A 17,309-nucleotide genomic window follows, 5' to 3' on the forward strand; every position below is an offset into this window, starting at 1 on the left:
CTCAGGGCGGCTTCAAGGGTTGAGACGGCGAGGGGCACCTGAGGCGCTCCAATGCTTCCGCCGGCCTGGTGGTTCCAAAGCAGCACACCCGAGCTTGGCCGCGTAAGGGTCGACTCGACTCGACTGGTCTCCCTAAAGGCTAGAGGCCAAAGCAGGTGACGCCTTGGGTGTTGGCGTTGGCCAAGATGAGGAGGAGACGGCCAGGAGTCCAGGACTCGGCGTCGTGTTCGCGGCACGCACTCCGCACCGAGTACCATTTCTTCCCCCGTCGGTCGCAGGCAAATCGGCCAGTCTGCTGACCCTGCTGATGATCTCTGCTTGATTCACTAGTACTCCAATACGCCAGTACACGGACGCTATCGAGAACTCTGGGAAATAACCACGCTCTGCATTGACGCTACGCTCGACGGGTGCCTCGGTACTTGGGTATTTTGGCCTTGTACTTTGATCCAAGGTACTCAAGTACGGACCTGTACTCCGTGTGTCCTTGCATCAGATACTGTCCCATCCACTGCAGAGAGTTGGTTGCTGCAGGACCCTCTGTGGGATAGATTGTCACGCCACGGTGGGAAATGGGGCGCGCTCTCGCTTTGTACTGAGTACCCGCGTCTTTCTTCATCATCGATCATCCTCCACCCACCTCGTCCTCCATCCGACGTTGAAAATACTACAGTACGTACAAACTCTGCACATTTTAGGCCTAGGCCACTGCAATGCTGATGTATTTTACGGAGCAGCGTGCGGAGCACCCATGCGCCATACATCATCATACATACATTTGGTCGCTCCGTCGGGGGTGCGCCGTGCGCCGTCGCAGCCTCCCTCCCCCTTGATACGCATGTCGCAGATGGGGGCCAAAGAATACGCAGCATGAGAAACATGGCGACGCAACATGGGTTCCAACTCGTTGGAATCGCCACGGCCCGTCTCCGCGCCCTTGGTCCTGACAACTTTATGAACATCAGTCGGTGCAGAAGTACGTACTCCGTGCGTGTCATCGTCGAGCAGCGCTCCGGGCTGTTCCATGCCAAACCACGCTTCATGGCATGTACGTATCAGTCAGTACATGCCCCTGGACAAGGCATTCTCTTCTGAAAATACCTGCGGCCTGGCAATGAGATGCTACTGATGCTGTGTACTCCGTACCTGTTGCCAACCTTGCACCAGGCACTGAAGACTCAAGAGTGCCCGTTTCTCACCAGCGCACGGACTATTCCGCATTGTCAGTGAGATGAACGGGAAAAGAAAGAACATGGCAATGGCGGCATCTCACCTACAGAGTGCTCCCGTCGTCCAGAATGGCCCGGCTGCTTGCGGCGGTCCATATCCGCTCAATTCTGAAGTAAACCCGCCGACGTGAAGTCAAAACCCTGCACCAGAGAGAATACGTACACCATACATCGATTTGCGTGTGATGACACGACTGGCCCAAAGTCACCATCAGTACTTCGCATGTACATACATACATGCTCCGTACTCTGCTGCGCCGGCAGTTGGCTCAACGACGGCACCGCCCTGTTCGCTCCATATTACGCAGGTATATACCAAGCCTTCCTCAGTCAGGCACAGGCATGCACCCCAACATTGGCCCATCGAGCGACCTGTCGTTGATCCAGAAGGGCGTACGTAATCCAGGCGCGCAGGGACGGGGCAAGGGGTAACTACCAGGAGCCCGTAACCGTCGAATGGACGAGGTCCTTGGCCTTCCGGTGTGTGCGCCACAACCTTTGTACGTCGATATTGCACACGCTTGTACGCCCGTCCGCCTCAGTACACAGTACGTTACCGTTCCGGCGGCCGACTCAAATGGAGGCTGACGAAAATGACAACATTTAACCGAACAAAAACTGCGATGGGGTGAAGACAAGTTGTGAATGGTCGAGGCAGGCAAGCTCTGAGCAATCTCGTCAGTGGGGCTTCGGGGTGGCCTTGAAAACGGCCTCGACAAGGATATTGTAAGTATAAATTGTATAATATTGTCAGGGACTTTGGCGGCGACACCCTCAGGCTGCAAGACGCCCCCTTGCCACTTCCGCTGCCAGTCAAATTGGTCAATTTGCATGGCTTGCCAGGGGTGTGGGGAGGCAATTAATTTGCTTCTTGCCAGTGAGCCCAGCGGCGAAATAACAGGAATGAGTCCAAGTGCAACGCGGCTCGACAGCTCGATGACACATGCGCATTACTCCGTACTCCGTGCTGACCTCCGTACCCAGGTATATAGCCGGGGGGCGCAATTGTCCACAGTGTTCTCATTCCTGCCGGTGGTACGGAGTACAGATTTCCCAACGGAGCACTCTGTAGTAGTACCGTACAGAGCACGCCGTAGTGCTGATGAGACCTCACCAGTTCCCCTGTCCGTTGCCCCTGGGTTCCTATGCCACCCGGCTGATCCGGCGACGCTGTTTGGCCTTCACAAAGTCGAGTGAATCCATGAAAACGCTCACGGGCCGTTGCCCATCAGCAGCGCCCGGACAACTGCCGCAGCGGGCCAGCGGCCCTCACTGCTGACTCCTGAGCACAGCATGTTCTCGCCGGCCAAGTTCCGGCTTATCCCTCGGCGACTTGACTGGCAAGCGTTGGTCTGGTCAAGGCGGGCAATTGGGATTGCCTAAAGGGAGCGCCACGCGAGAATGATGATTCCTAGTACTAGTACTCCGTACTCCGTATCACATACCTACTCGCTAGGGAGCTAGCTGAGGCGTTGTCCTGCCCTGCTAAGCCTCTCTTTCAACGTTGGTCCAACAAGGGGCAAGGAAGCAGGACCGAGATCCATGCTGCAGCCTGACTTGTGCTGCCCATGTGGGCACAACCTGTGTGTGTCAGCATTGGCCTCCTGCTGATGCCGCTGATGCCCGAAAGGACCAGCACCAGCCAGTCCGAGTGCAATTGCAACCGAGTGACCGTTTTGCGTGGCCACATGATATCTCAAGGCCGTGAGAGAAAGCGTTACATTGGGCTGGCCGCTTCGTCCAAACTGAACCGAGCAGCCGTTAGCGCTGGTTTTGAAGGACACACAGTGTGCTGGAGTGAGCTTTTGCCAACACGAAAAGTTGGGGGCCAAGACGTCGGTCGCAATGCTGCTCGCCCATCGACGTGGTGGTGAAAGGTCCCTGATGGATACAAAACAACCTTTAACAGTGCTGTGTCCATCTCCTTGTGCTGAAGGCGACTTGAGCCACTCCGTATCGCGTACTCCGTACGGAGTCGCCACTTGGGTAGAGAAGGGACGGTTGCCTTTTAGCCAACGCAAACCTGGCCACCCAAGCTGTCATCCAATCTGATCAAGAAGCTGTTTCATTCCCTGATTTTGCATGTCACCCGGCCCTGTACAGAGTACCGCGAGTGCTTCGTCACCATGTCGCCTAGCAAGCGCAGTTCAGCCAAAGGATTTAGAGTGTATCGGCGCACGCAAAGTACACATATGTGCTTGTCATATCTGAAATCGGCCCCCTGGCCTAGCCGTGCGTGTGTCCATCTTTCGACTGGACGACAGCTAACGAGCCACTCCGTACAATACCGAAGTAAGTGGATAAGTAGAAATGAGGTTCATGGCCAGAGCGGCCGGCGGCCGTTGCTTTACAGAACTTCTGTACAAGCGTTATTCCCGTGACATTGGCGCCGGGCGTGGGACAGATATTCCGATATTCGTTGGATTTGACGACGTTGATGCTTCAAGTTTCAGGCCGCGTCGCTCCTGGCGCCATCGGTGGCCGCGGTGGATGTGATTTGTTGGGCAACGTGAAGTGCAACGGCTGTTTGCATGCCCAGAAGGCAAAAGTGAACTATACAAAGTGACGTCGATATTCTACCACGGGACATCGTGATCCCAGGTTCAAGGTTGTAGACACATGCGGTTTGCATTGTTCTGCAATTCGACCTTGCCTGCGTCGTCGCTCCTCGCAGTTGGTGACGACGCCATTGTCCATCCACAACATGATTGCTCGCTAAACTTTGTTGAAGTCGACGCAAGGCGGGTGCTGCGGTGCGCCCCGAGGCGAGCTGGGACGTCCGAATGATGACTCTGCATCAGGTATCACCTTCAGTCTGCTGCAAGATGGCAACCACGGTACTGATAAATCCGTCTTCAAAGACGCTGGAGCAAAGGCGGCCGACTGTTTGGTGAAATGGCCACCAGACTAGATGTCTGCGGTCAGTCACGGAGCCGTGAATTAATCCTTCAATCATATGCCTACCAGTCGACCCATGAACGATTTGTCAGGGCCCAGCTCATATCTGCTGCTCCAGCGGGCATTTCAAAACGAAACTGACATGGCGATGGTGTGGAGAGATCTGCCTGCAGCAGCTGCTTGATGGCTCGTGCCAAGCCGGTCGTTGAAGCCTCGACGGAAGTTGCCTGATGCCGGCAGCGATAGTTCTGTTGCCCGAGAAATTCCTCCGTTCCCAGCTCAACGTCCGTCATCATTTGGTGGCAAACCGGCAGAAGATGATGTGTGGCCTTGGGCAGGCCGTCGAAGTGAGGCACCTGGGAGACACCTGTGTGCCAGTGTAGCCAGCCGTCAGATGTTTTCAAACAGTGGAGGAAAGGAGTCGCTGAATTTTGTCTCGAGCCCTCGGGATTAACCAAGCCATCCCCTGTCTTCACCTCCATCACTTCGCCATCCGTCGAAAAACTTCACTCCGGTCACTGAATCCAGCCTCAGGCCCTGTTGACCATGCCTTCGACCGAGAGAGGCAATATCGAACCAAGCCGGTAAGCAAACTCCCCCTTTTTCTCTCTCTATCTGCGCCAAACAACAGGGGCATCTCCTCATTCTTCAATGTTGGCAACTTCTTTACTAACTACTTTGGCTCCCAGAGGATCGGCACCTGGCCTGCCCGTGAGGTACGCAACCAGCAAATGCCCAGGGCACACTGCCACAGCTAAACATGGCCCAGGTATCGATGCAAGGTTGGAGGAGAATGGAAGTCACTACAGTTCTTCTCCAAGAACCAGCAGAGCCTTTTACAACGACAGACGTCAGTGCGCGGCTGTATCGACGCGGCGAACTCGGGCATGACCTGCATAGAGCATTCTGCCAACTGTCGCCGAGAAATCCGCTGCGAGCTTTGCGGGCTGGTTAAATCCATTGACCAGTTTAGCAAGTCGATGAGAAGGAGCGACGACCCGGTAAGTCTCGGGGCGCTGCTGAATCCTGACACTAGCTACCGCGATCCGCTGACCACGATATCAAGACTTGTTTGCAATGCACTGCTTGGGGGGAGGTCCAAGAACCAGGCGTAACCCCTGCGCCGTTGCAGACAGGCCATAGATTAGTCGAGGAAGAAAATCGAGACATTCGGGGCAAAAGATTTGTCGAGAGCACAGACTTTGTTCCCAGTGCGATGCCGCAGGTACGCAAGGCGGCAAGACTCTGCCTCTCCGCCAGCAACCATACATGACGTGGAACAAATGCTCATTCTACTCACAGCCTCCCACCACGGCCATGTCATCTTTGGGGATTGGAGGCGGCTCAACAGGCGGCCACAGCCATGCTCGCCTTGGTGGTCCCTCGTCTTCTCGCGGCCCGTCATCGGTGGTCTCGGCCCCGGTGTCAGTAGCCTCGTCCGGTCCAACGCCTCCTCACTTGGAGTCGATTGTCAGCAAGCTGATGCAACGTGATGGCTTGGTCAAATCATCCAGCGCTGACGATGGCAGCGAGAGCGCCGCCTCCTCTGCCGAACCCGTCACCGTGCAGGGCTGGCTGGCAGGAAACCAAGCTCCGCCAGTTGACAGATCCGCCAGTGGCAGGGGCTCAGAGGACGACGGCAGCGATGCCGGCCGAGCGACGCTGTCGAATTTAAACAGCTGCCTGCCGCCACACATCCGAGCCAAAATGTCCAGCACGGCATCTCGGGCTGCCCTGTTCCAGCCCGCGGTCCCCGGATCAAGCTCCCGGGGCTCGGAGGCCGGGAGCATCTCCACGGCTACAACCATGCGGCGCGAACAGGACAACGTACGGCGCACCCCATACAACGCTTGGGACAATGCCGGCAAGCTTCATAAAGCTATTAAGTCCCCGACCGTCTCGGATGGCGATGCGGCGTCAACCACGAGCAACGTTCTGGCCCGGCACGTAGGTACATCAGGGCACGGGGGAAGTCGTGTGCCCACTACGAAGCAGGACGCGCCCAAATCAAAGAATGCTTGGTTCAAGGCCCCAATGGTAATTGGAATCCCAGGTCAAGTTGGAAATCACGCCAAGGTTTTGCTTGCACTAACCTTGTGTGTACGTATTTAGCATCGACCAGATCCGCAGGCTGCCGCAGACCGCATGTCCGCCGGGCCCGTTGACCCCGATATTGATCGTCAAAGACTTATGAACTACTGTGATTCAGAAGGTTCTAGACGGTGAACCGATCATTTTCAAGGTGGTTCCTCCATGCTCGTCAGTCCCTTGGCAGCCTCTGAAGTTACCTGGGGGACGAGGAACGTTTTCAGAAAAAAAGTCGTGACAAGCGTTAATGGTAGAACGCACGGCGCTCCAGAATCAACAGAGCAGCCATCAGGGGCAGGGGACAATGCGAGTCTCAGGACAAGCCAACAAAGTACGTAGCTAAAACGAGCCTGCTCATGGGCTTCCGCATGCCGTTTAAACAGTTAAATTCACTCTTTCTCGTACAAATTTGCGCCTTCTTGGGAGCACAAAACGTTGACTGACTGCCTCTGCCAAACCCTTCCATGCCATCTGCACCCCGGCACTTGCCCGGTTGTTCTGCTTTTCGCCTCATGTTGACGATAAAATCCCCTTCTTTCTCGCCATTTGAGCAAAACCACGCCACCCACCATGCCAGGAAATTCAAGAAACATCTCTTCCTCCGCAGCGTCGCCTAAATATGATCAAGTGCCAGACCGAGTCCAGTAGCAAAAGTGATACGTGGGAGTTCCCGAATCCCCGGTCCAAGCCACGGCACCGTACGCCCCACCGAGCGCCGAGTAATAGTTATGTATAGTAACAGGATAAATGGTAGAAATGATGTGTATGGTTAGGGTTCTAGTTTGTAGTTTATGTGGCCCAACTGCAAAATTACGTTTACACTTCGCGGTCTTCCCGTTTGTCGAATAGTTCCGTTGGGGGTGCATTTACCACCGCCTCGGCATCGCCCACCTGCCTTCGCTCCGTGACCTCTCGGCGATCCTTGAGACGTTTGCGCAAGATTAGGGATGGTGATGAAGCCGCGGCGGTGCTTAATTGCTACTGTAGAGGCTCCGAGGATGACGACAGGCGGTTCAGATGAAGATATACATCTGTTCCATAACTGCAGAGATCAGAGTCAGTCAGTCTTGCCATATCTTGATTGGTAACGGGGTTGGATAATTTTCTTACCCTTCCATGCTAATCAGCTTCAAGTCGCCGCCAAAGTATCTTGCGTATAGTCTTGAAATGGGCAGACCGTAACCGAAGCCAGCCATGGGGGCTTTGAAGTCGCTCTTGTCGAAATCTGGGTCCAAATTGGGCGTGCGGTCGACGGTTGTGTACATGTAAGTCCAGACCAACGGAATGGCGCTTCGTGGTATGCCACCACCTTCGTCCGAGATTTTGATGGTGATATCTTCTTTACCCTCGGCCACAATCACCTTGGTGACGGGAAACTCTTGCTTGTCCATCCCATGCGTCTCAACCACGGCGCGGAGAGAGTTCTTGAGAGTTTCGAAGAGCATGTGTGACAAATGTCCCGGGACGTACATGAAATCCAGGTTAGGGTTGCAGACCAGCTGGATCCGGGGAGCCTCGAATAGGCCGTAATGGTCCTCGCAGACAAATCGAGCGTTCTCTATGGCCTCCTGTGCGAGGTCTTTAACGTTGGTCTTGGTGCAAATCACACCGACATAGGTTGGATCGCGGTGGTGACTCTGGTCAGTGAGGGCAATGTGCTGGCCGATGAGCATTCGGATTCCAATACGGGACATGTAGAATCGGTCGAGGAAAGATTGTATGGTGCCGTCAATTTGCATTCGCTGACGGCGCCGCTTGTACTCCAAGATGCCCTGAGCCATTGTGGTAACAACTCCATCATGTCTCCTCTTGATTGTGTGAAGGGTCTGCGCAAATCTTTGATTGTAAAGCTGAAGGTCGCCAGGCCAATCGCCCGTGTCGTCAACGGTGGCGAAATATCTCCTTGACAGCGACTTTGCCTTGCCGTTGCCATTACTAGAATTCGTTAGCCCACCCCAGCCCGAAGAGTCGCCCTCATCGATAGAGGGGTTAGGTGTGGCTTCGGAGAGTCGTTGAAAAATATGGCGCCCGTTGCCCTTGCTGGGTTTCATGAGACGATCGCGAACCTCTTTGCTCAGAGTCGGCCGCGGGAGCTGTGTGATTTCCTGTTTGACGCATCGCGGATCAATTGGCATTCTGTGGACGGCGCCGGTTGTTTGGTGGTTGTCGAATGGGCGATGGCAACATACCTCAAACGACTGAGCGTACCAATCTTTGACCTTCATGACAGACGGCATTTCATTTAACCCATCTGGCAAGTCGTCTAGCTCCTGGACGCGATGTGCAAGGCGGATTGGCAACTCCTCGGCCAAGAATTGCGAGGCGCGGAACAGGGTGCCTAGTTCACCGGAATGTCAACCTGGTCCGCCGGGGCAAGGGAGTCTCGGGGTCGATTGAGGAGAGCGGAATACCTATCGACGGCTTGTCACCAAACTGCACCATCTGGCGCAAGCTCACGCCGGTGGCAGGAAACCCGGCATAGTGGCGGATGGTGTTCATCAGTCTCTCCGACGACTTCCACGACATGGCGGGCCGAGAGACGAGGGAGGGACAGGGCCGGGGCAGCGGAATGCGACGTGTAGCAGAGTCTCAACAATGGGACAGTCTTTGGAGAGTGCCAGTGAGAGAATGGCGCAGCGTGAATGATGAGGCAGGTGACTCGGCTGCACAAAGGTCGACCAAACAGAAGATTGTCATTGATGGCGAAGGGAATGCGTCGGCATTGATGCCGTCGGTCGCGAGGTCGGAAGATGGCGGGGCGGCCTCTGAGTCAAAGCAGCAAACGGGGCCCCGCGGGAGCGACAAGTGAGAGCCGAGGCTCAGCCAAAGTCGGCAGGAGCACAGACGAGAGGACGGAACGCAACTCCGGAGAGCGCAACGGCACGGTCTAACGGGGGCGGAGAGAGGACGGCGATGATGAAAAAGAGATTGGCAATGGAACGTGGAAGACTTCAGTTCAGGCTGGGGTTTGGCAGTTGAGACGGGGTGAACGGAGGACCGGGGGGACGGGGGACGGGGGACGGGGGCGCGGGAGGCACGGGATGAGGTGGTGAAAATAGGCTTTTCGCCGGGGAAAAGGGAAGGAACAGGCGTCATGCAGCCCTGATTGTGCGTGTGCTGGTGGAAGGAGCGCCTGAGCAGAGCAACTTGCCAGGGCAACTACAGAAGACAGAACAAATACGAGAGTCGTCATAACATGGGCATTCGATCGTCGGGGACGCAGTAGGGCAAGCACGGTCCAGCGGAGGAGGGAAGGAAGGAGGGGCAGCTCATCACTCATGTCTGCAAGTCTGCACGTGCCGCCCCGTCAGAGAAGTACTAGTACTCCATGCTGCGTAGTACATGCGGAGTACCACCGTCCAGAATCAGGATCAGCGTGGGTGCAGTGCAGCGCAGTGTTTGAAAAAAAGAAATGGAATGAATAATGTTCCTTGAACTTCAATCTCTGCCGTAAAAGAAAAACAAAATAAAAGGGCAGCGCGCGGCAGGGACTTGGCAACCTGCGGAGCTGCACGGCCATGACATGATGAATCCATGCCATACCATGCCACGCCACGCCTTGCCACGTCCAGAGCAAGCTGGAGACGGACAGGTCCCGACAAGGAGCACGCAGAGAAGCATCTTCTGATTCTTGGCTGGCTACGGAGTAAGTAGGACTGCCTTTTTCCCTCTTCGGTCATACTCGGGGCTGACTATTGCATCGACGCACAATGCATGGTAGGTCCCGATGCTAAAACAGCAACAAGGACAGCAGATGTCCGATGAATGACTGATCTTAGCAATGCGCCCGAGAGTACGGATACTCCGGGCTAGCTAGCTATCCTACTTAGGTAGGTAGTCCAACATGTCGGCTAGCTCTGCAGAGGATTCCATGTTTCATGTCCTCGTCAACAGACCAGACATCTGGCTCGACGTCGTTGGACCAGATCCTGGCCAATCAGACCCACGTCATGTCATCTCGGGACGAAGCTCCAAGTACTCCGTACCCCTGGCCGAATCACGACCACGGCCTGTCATGCGCGGGCGCCTTTGGATGCACCGAAGCAGTGCCTCTCATCTGCCAGACGCAGACAGACGACCGACGACGGACGCGCCAGGACGTGCGTGACAAACGTGACGAGCCCCGTCTCCTTCTCGGCGAGTCCACGTGCCAAACGTGCCAACCCCAGCCCGAGGTCCGCAAAGCTAGCCAAGTGCTCAGTCATCATCCCAGCTCAGCATCGGACAACGTTGTTAGCAGCCCGATTAGCTTCCGTCGAACTTTGGCCTACTTGTGCACCTCGGAATCCGCTCTGGGCGCTAGTGCCAATCTGGGACCCGCCAGCCCGCCGCCGGCCCACCTGGACCTTGTTGTGGTTGTAGGTGAAGGTGAAGGCGAAGGGTCGGTGAGCGATTGTTGGCTTCCCAGGGTGGCTGGGTCACGAGTATTCGCCTCTTTTTTTTTTTTTTTTTTTTTTTTTTTTCCCCCTCTTGTTTTCCGCAGCATCATAGGCAAACTGTCGAGTGTCGATTCACTTGGCTAAATGTCCAGGTAGGTGGGCTGGACGTATCCTCTGTTGTGCCGCTGGCCGCGGAAACCAAATCCACCACAAGAGCTCCGAGGTTGAGCCTCGAGACATTCCTTGGCCAACGACCTCGTCTTCAACGACCAGCATCGGCATGGGTCACCCAGAGCAACGCGCGTCATCGCCGAGCGGCGCATCGCCATCGCCAAGAAGTCACGTCCAACTAGCCAGTCCGGCCCAGCATCGCCGAAGCATCCGCAGCCAGTGCAGCTGCCCGAGTCAAAATGGCATGGCGAGTCAACATTCTTCTCCTCGGCCTCTGAGCAGAGCACACAGCGCCATGGACGAACTGATCGAACGCGCAGTCTACACCCCGCCGCGCCGGACGAGTCCCGGTCCCAGTCCCAGTCCTGCCCCGAGCATGGCCTTTTCTAACCCGAGGTCCAGCATCAGCCCCCTCAGACGCGACGCATCTCACATCCACACCGTCCCGCCCGAAGGGATTGACGCCGTGACTTCTCGCGCAGCGAGGCACCACCTAGCGAGGCGGCTTAGCCAACTGGCCCGCCGGCTTACGTACGACGGATCGGACGACGTCGACGAGATGATGGTCGGCAGTCAACTCGAGCAGCTCGAGAAGGCCGTCGGCGGCGCCAAGGGCTCCGAGCCCGAGCCCAACAAGCTTCACTGCCAGACAAGCCTCGATAGCTCCGGCCGGAGCGACGTCGGCTCCGTGCTAGGGTCGCCTGTTTCTTCTCTCTTCAGATCCCGCTTCTCCGACCTGTCGGCCTCACTGCACAGAGAGCGCGGGGAGGCCGAAAAAAAAGCCGAGCACGAGGCTCCGCCAAACGAGGGCATGACGGGGACGCAAGCGAAGAAGGTGCTCGCAGAGATGAGCAAGCTGAACGAGGAGCTGTCAACCGTCGTGAACAACCTCAAGGCTCGACAGGAGGAGTCCGAGGTGAGTCGTTTCCTCGGTGGCGCATCGCCCGTCTCCTCTCCCCCCAGCCAGCCGAGCTCGCACTATACCAACACCGGCCCCAGCACATCCAGGGACTCCTCATCGAACGAGCCGAACGAGCAGCCCAGCGCATCATTTTCCTCCAAAGTCGCATCTCCTACCTGTACGTGCAGTATACCATAGCCCCCGTGACACGCCCCCCGTGACACGGCCCGGCAGCGGCGCGTTGCTGAGACGGGTGCCAGGGAGGAGGAGCTCCAGGAGAACGACGGCGAGCTGCAGCATCTCAGGATATGCCTGAAGGCCGTCGAGATACAGATGCCGCCCCACCCCGACCGAGAGCTCCAGCGATGCATAGCCACCTTCAAAGAGGGATACCAGGCCCTGAAGCGAAAGCGAGCGCACCGCGCCAGCATCGCGAGCGTTCGGGGCTTCGACGCCCCTCCGATCCACACGGGGACGCCGTTGCGATAACAGTCGATGATGACGGCGGGCCCCTCCACCCTCTCCTTTACACTCAACATGTTCTTATGACGACGACGACCACGAAGACCACGACGACCAGACGGATGTACGAGTTTGATCTTACACAAACGGAATGCTTGGACGGCCAACAACGCCGAGGACCCGATTACCACGGGGCCACTATTTGGGAGATTAACGCGCAACGGGATACATGGCATGCATAGCCACGAGCGGACTTGTTTTGTTTTGTCGTCTTTGTCTCCAACTCAGCCGCCCCCTGTCTTGGTCTTTCTTCCTGTTTTTCTTTTTCCACTCGTGCGACTTGTCCCCCTTGGACACACGTCTTAGACAGACATGTCTGCAGCAGCAGCAAAACATTGTCTTTGCGTCCGCGTGTAAGGTAACGAGCATTGAGCAGCAAGAACGGGCTTTCTTTAGTGATACCATCTGGCAGCAGGACGCAAGGCAATTTATTTTATTTTCAAGACGAATAATAATTCCAAAATGTTCTTTTTTTCCCTCCCATTTCCATCTGAATCTATACATGGTGTACATTCTGGTACAGCCCTGTCTCGTCTTTCTTGCCCGCCTTCCCACCTTCCCACCTTTCCCGTTCGCAAGTCGTGTCAATCTTTACTCTCTGAGCCGTCATGATGTGAAATGCAATTCGTGCGTCGTCATGAGTCCTTTTCGCTTTTCAACTGTACAGACACAAGTCGTTTGTGCCGATGCTCTCCGTTTGGCGCCCTTCTCCCGCTCGTTGCATCACGCAATCTACTGCCTGTTTTCGTCCGCCAGCCCCTCCCTTGCCCTTTTCTTTCCCCGTCTCATCCTCTCGCTTTTTCTCGTTGAAACTCCTCGTAGGTGGGGCCCAGTTGTCGCCCCTGGAAGAAGCGGTAACTGTCTGCTCTGCCGGATGATGCGTCGGGGGTCCGGGGACGCGGATCCGGCATCGTGCGGATGCTGTCCACGTCCCCTGGCGCCCTGGGATAGCAAGAGCCCGAGTAGCTCCGCGGGGGGTGCCCGTGCCTCCTTGCGCTGTCGATGGATGCGGCACGCGCGGCCTTGGGGCTCCGGTCGCGCCGCCGGCTCGTGTGTCCGCCGCCGCCGCCGTGTTTGATGCGCTCGGGCGACGGCTCCGAGTACCTGCGTCTGGGGGGCTCGCTGCGCGAGCTGGGGAAGTACCGCAGCTCGGGCATGTACATCTCGTCGTGCTGCGAGGATGAGCATGAGGGGCCCGAGTAGCGGTACTTAAACTCCTGGGGAGAGCGACCGACGACGGGGGCGGGTTTTTGTCGGCGGCGAGCCGTGTTTGCGGGGGATATGGTGACGGGCTCTGACGGCGATTTGCGGCTGGTGTACCGCTTGTGGTCGTCTGTGTGGGAGGACCTCTCTCGACGTCCTGCGCTTGTCGGGCTGGAGCTCCTGTGTGACGAGGTGCCGCGGAATGCTTCGAAGAGGAGGTTGCTCCACGAGGGGGAGGGGGGCTCGCACGAACCCTCCATGGACTTGATCCAGTCGTCTAGAGCGCAGGCAATGTCTCTGTATGCGCGGTCGCTTCTGTAGGCGGGGAAGAGGTGGCGGGATAGCTGTTTGGGGAGGCGCTCTGCCGGGGCTGTGCCCTGGTGGTCTGCCTCGAGGGGAACGTCCGTGAGGATGGCTTGGAGGCGGCGAGATTCGCAGTCCGGCGAGGCTTGAATGAAGGCCGTCAGCCAGGTTTGCAGGCCGGCGGGCGTGAGAGCCGGGATGAAGGGACGCGCGGAGTGGTGGTGGTCTTGGACGAGGTGGTATTCGCACGAGAGGTCTTGGTAGAGGCGTTCCAGGCTGCGGAGGCAGTGACGGGACTGGTAGTCGAATATTTCTGGGGCATCATCAATATGTGTGTTCTTGTTCGTCTTCTCGGGAGAGAGGGGAGTGGGTGGGCGAACCTTGCAAGGGGAATTGTTCCTTGTCAAGCTTGTATCTCCTGTAAAAGGCAAACATCTTGACGGGGGGGATGACGAGCGAGTTGCGCGGTTCGTATTCTCGGACCTGTACCCGTCAGAACGGGTATGCCAAAAGGGCAACTCGACGCGGCGCTTGCTTGCCTGGTTGCTTGCTTACCATGTAGTTTGCCAGCCCGCGTAGCACAGAACCCAATCTCCTGGTTGGCTCGCCGTGTTCTGTAAACAGCTGACCCCATTGCCTGTCAACGACGGACAAGTGAATGTGAGGTGGGCGGGCGTCTCCCCGTGGCGACGAGGTATATCGCGGCGAGGAAGGCTCCGTGTCTGCAGCATAGCTATTTGACCTGTGGTGCAGCACGACGGGGGGTCTGGTGGAAAAATGCACGGTAGGCCGTTGCTTGGGGCTTGATTCGGCGGACGAGGGGGGTGTAAGTGTCGTATTGGGATGGGGGGTCAGATAGGGCGTTGTAGAGGACGGGGCGAGTGGCTTTGTGTTTGGTGTAGTTGCGCGTGGATATGGAGATGAAGATGGAGGAAGCGAGTCGCGATTGGGCTTGTGCGCACACGTCCTCGACGACAACGACGACGAGTCTGCGACGGCAACCTTGTTGCGGGCTGGAGATGCGACGACCGTCTCTTCGTCCGAGTCGTCGTCATCAACAGTAGCCTGGAAGCGGCTTCTCTGGGCCGCTGGCCTCGTCTCCCGCACGACCGAGTCGCTCCTCAGAGAAAGGGGCGATATATCTGCGTCCTGGGCGAGGTGGTTTAGCGCGAGCCCAACGCGGCACGGCGACTCCATGGCAGGACCTGCCGCCGCCATCGTGGTGGTGGCGGTGGTGGTGGAGGGAGAAGAAGGATTCTCAGAGAGAGGCAGAGCTGAAGAGGCAGAGCAAAGGGCGTCGACGAGGAATGCCGCGGCTGATGATGTTCACAAAGTTGAACCGCAACGCGGCGATGAGGGCCTCACGACTCGGCGACGCGCGGTTCACGACGGGGCTCGAGCCATTGTTATATGCTCGACGACGGCACCCACAGCCGGCATCGAATGGAGGCAACGAATCGAGAGGACGACGGAGATGGTCGAGCAAAGTCTTTGCCCGACGGCGATGCGGCAATGCATGCGTCCACCCCCAACCGCTCGAGTACGGACAAGACTGGGAGACTCCAAGACTTGGACCAAGCAACGACCCTCCCACACCACGATAACAGAAGATGCCAGGTGCATTCGTCCATTCGTCCATTCACACCAAGCAGACGGACCAAACGTGTCGACCTCAAGCCGCCGCAGCTCTGCCTCGTAGGTCAGTCGAATCCAAGCCACGCGGCCGCTCCCGACGAGCGTCACGTCACGTCCGTCAGGTCAAGACGGACTCGAGAGACTGACAGCTTCAGCTTCAGCTCCCCTTCCCCTTCCTCCAGGCCACGAGACTCGAGTCGTCTGTCTCGCGTCGCCTCTTTTTCGAGTCGCCACATGGGCAGCACGGCAGAACTCCCGACTGTGCCATGCTGCTGTGCTGTGCACTGCCATGCCATGCCATGCCTTGCCAGCGTATATGCAATGCAGCCCGTCGCGCCCCCGTGCCACTGCCGCACGGAAACACGTCCCAAACACATCCGTACATGACATTAACAACTCGCACAAAACAAAAAAGGTCGACATGCACAGTACTCTCTGCACGCCGTGCGGTGCGCCTTGTCCCACGCGTCCACTTCCACCCCGGAAACGGGAACGGGAACGGGAAACGAAGAGCACATCACCTGTTTCGCCGCAGCCACCGCCGTCAAATCGCTCTCGTAGAACCGGGCGCGGGGGAAAAGTTTCCAAATCCCCCTCCCAAGCACAAGCCTTGCATTGCAAGCAGGGGGCGCGGGCGAGGATGAACGAAGCTGGCCTCGGGGGGGGAAAGCATGCAGAAAGAAAGAAAAGGCGTCCTGGCTGTCCAGACTCCACACTCCACACTCAACAACCAACTCAACACCACACCGAGTACGGAGTACATGTACATACAGTACGCGGTGCGTGCCAGCACTTCCCTCCCCAGTCACTCACACATGTGACATGCGACGTGCCATGCCCATCGACATCCCAAACCCAGCGGCGCATCTCGAGTCTTGACAAATGCTCACATCACCCACCGCCCGCCACTCCAGCGATGCATCGTCGGCACGTCGCATCTCATGCCCCAAAAAAAGAGCAGTCTCGTTTCACGGCAAAACAGAATAACCGCACACACACCAGCCAGGCGTCGAGCACCAACTGCTTGGTACTTCTTACTCATCTATTAGATGGTGAGCCGGGGCGTTGCACGAGTACTTACTACTAGGAACTAGGTACCTAAGTACTCAGTAGGAAGTACCTAGGTAGGCAGCGACATTGAGCGACAATTCCAATTCGTCCGTCCCTCCGTCCCATGGTCAAGAAGATGAGGAAAAAAAAACCGTCAAACTACACAATCCTCCGCAGCCATCTATCTACCTGTAGTCCTTGGGCATCACCGCAAGACGAAACCACGCCCCCTCCTCCAAAAAAAGGCATCACTCACTCGCTGCACAACAGCGTAGCTCGCCCGCTCGCCCGCCCGCCCGCCCGCTTGCCTTGGAAGCCCTGCATATGACAACATGCACACTTCGCCACGCCCATCCCTTCCTTCTTCCTTCTCTTCCCTTCTGCACCTCCCGCCTCATTTCTTCCCCCGGAAACCCAGATCGCCTCCTCTCCCGGACCAAAGACGTGCGTGCGTGGCTCTTTGCCTCTGCCCCCCCCCCCCTCTCCTTCTCCCCTAGATCTGATGAATCACGTTGGGTCGTGGGAAAGCGGGAAAGGGAAAAGGCACAGCGCGCAAGCAAAACCCGACTGAACCTGACGGACCAACCCGACGGATGAGCGACCAAGGCGGCACAGACGGTGGTGTGCTGGTGTTGCTGCCTCTTTCGTCATCGGACAGACGCTCGCAAAGGAGCTGCGGCAACAACAATTCACAGTAACAAACACAAAAGTGAGGCTGTGTTTAGTCGTCGTCGTCCTTCTCCTCCACGTCCGCGCCACCCAATTGAGCAGATTGGCTCCCCGGGACGACAACGTGCGGAGAACGGCCTCTGTCGCCTTGGCGAGTTCCCATGTCCTAGGACCCAATTCACTGAGGCTCTGTCGCGGGAAGACGACGGAAATCTCCCATCTTCCCGCTCCATCCATGTCTTGATTAGAAATTACACCCGC

At 57.1% G+C, this 17,309-nt stretch overlaps 4 protein-coding genes across 4 annotated transcripts; 2 read left to right on the forward strand and 2 right to left on the reverse strand.

Moving 5' to 3' along the window:
• Nucleotides 1-4,673: 4,673 nt before the first annotated feature.
• Nucleotides 4,674-6,353, forward strand: MAM_04123 (uncharacterized protein; the record flags this gene model as incomplete). Its single annotated transcript, XM_040822921.1, has 6 exons — nt 4,674-4,711; nt 4,817-4,843; nt 4,897-5,128; nt 5,194-5,352; nt 5,430-6,164; nt 6,240-6,353. The coding sequence occupies 6 exons, from the start codon at nt 4,674-4,676 to the stop codon at nt 6,351-6,353; spliced, it is 1,305 nt and encodes a 434-aa protein (XP_040678800.1).
• An 840-nt stretch (nt 6,354-7,193) lies between these two features.
• MAM_04124 (pyruvate dehydrogenase kinase) lies at nt 7,194-8,741 on the reverse strand (the record flags this gene model as incomplete). Its single annotated transcript, XM_040822922.1, has 4 exons — nt 7,194-7,257; nt 7,326-8,320; nt 8,405-8,553; nt 8,627-8,741. 4 exons carry the CDS (start codon nt 8,739-8,741, stop codon nt 7,194-7,196), a joined length of 1,323 nt encoding a protein of 440 aa, XP_040678801.1.
• A 2,319-nt stretch (nt 8,742-11,060) lies between these two features.
• Nucleotides 11,061-12,155, forward strand: MAM_04125 (uncharacterized protein; the record flags this gene model as incomplete). The annotated part of the gene is made up of 3 exons (XM_040822923.1): nt 11,061-11,681; nt 11,729-11,844; nt 11,927-12,155. The coding sequence occupies 3 exons, from the start codon at nt 11,061-11,063 to the stop codon at nt 12,153-12,155; spliced, it is 966 nt and encodes a 321-aa protein (XP_040678802.1).
• An 818-nt stretch (nt 12,156-12,973) lies between these two features.
• Nucleotides 12,974-14,912, reverse strand: MAM_04126 (uncharacterized protein; the record flags this gene model as incomplete). The annotated part of the gene is made up of 3 exons (XM_040822924.1): nt 12,974-14,007; nt 14,075-14,177; nt 14,250-14,912. The coding sequence occupies 3 exons, from the start codon at nt 14,910-14,912 to the stop codon at nt 12,974-12,976; spliced, it is 1,800 nt and encodes a 599-aa protein (XP_040678803.1).
• Nucleotides 14,913-17,309: the final 2,397 nt, after the last annotated feature.

Source organism: Metarhizium album (genome assembly GCF_000804445.1).
Source record: "Metarhizium album ARSEF 1941 chromosome Unknown scaffold_9, whole genome shotgun sequence".
NCBI lineage: Eukaryota > Fungi > Ascomycota > Sordariomycetes > Hypocreales > Clavicipitaceae > Metarhizium > Metarhizium album.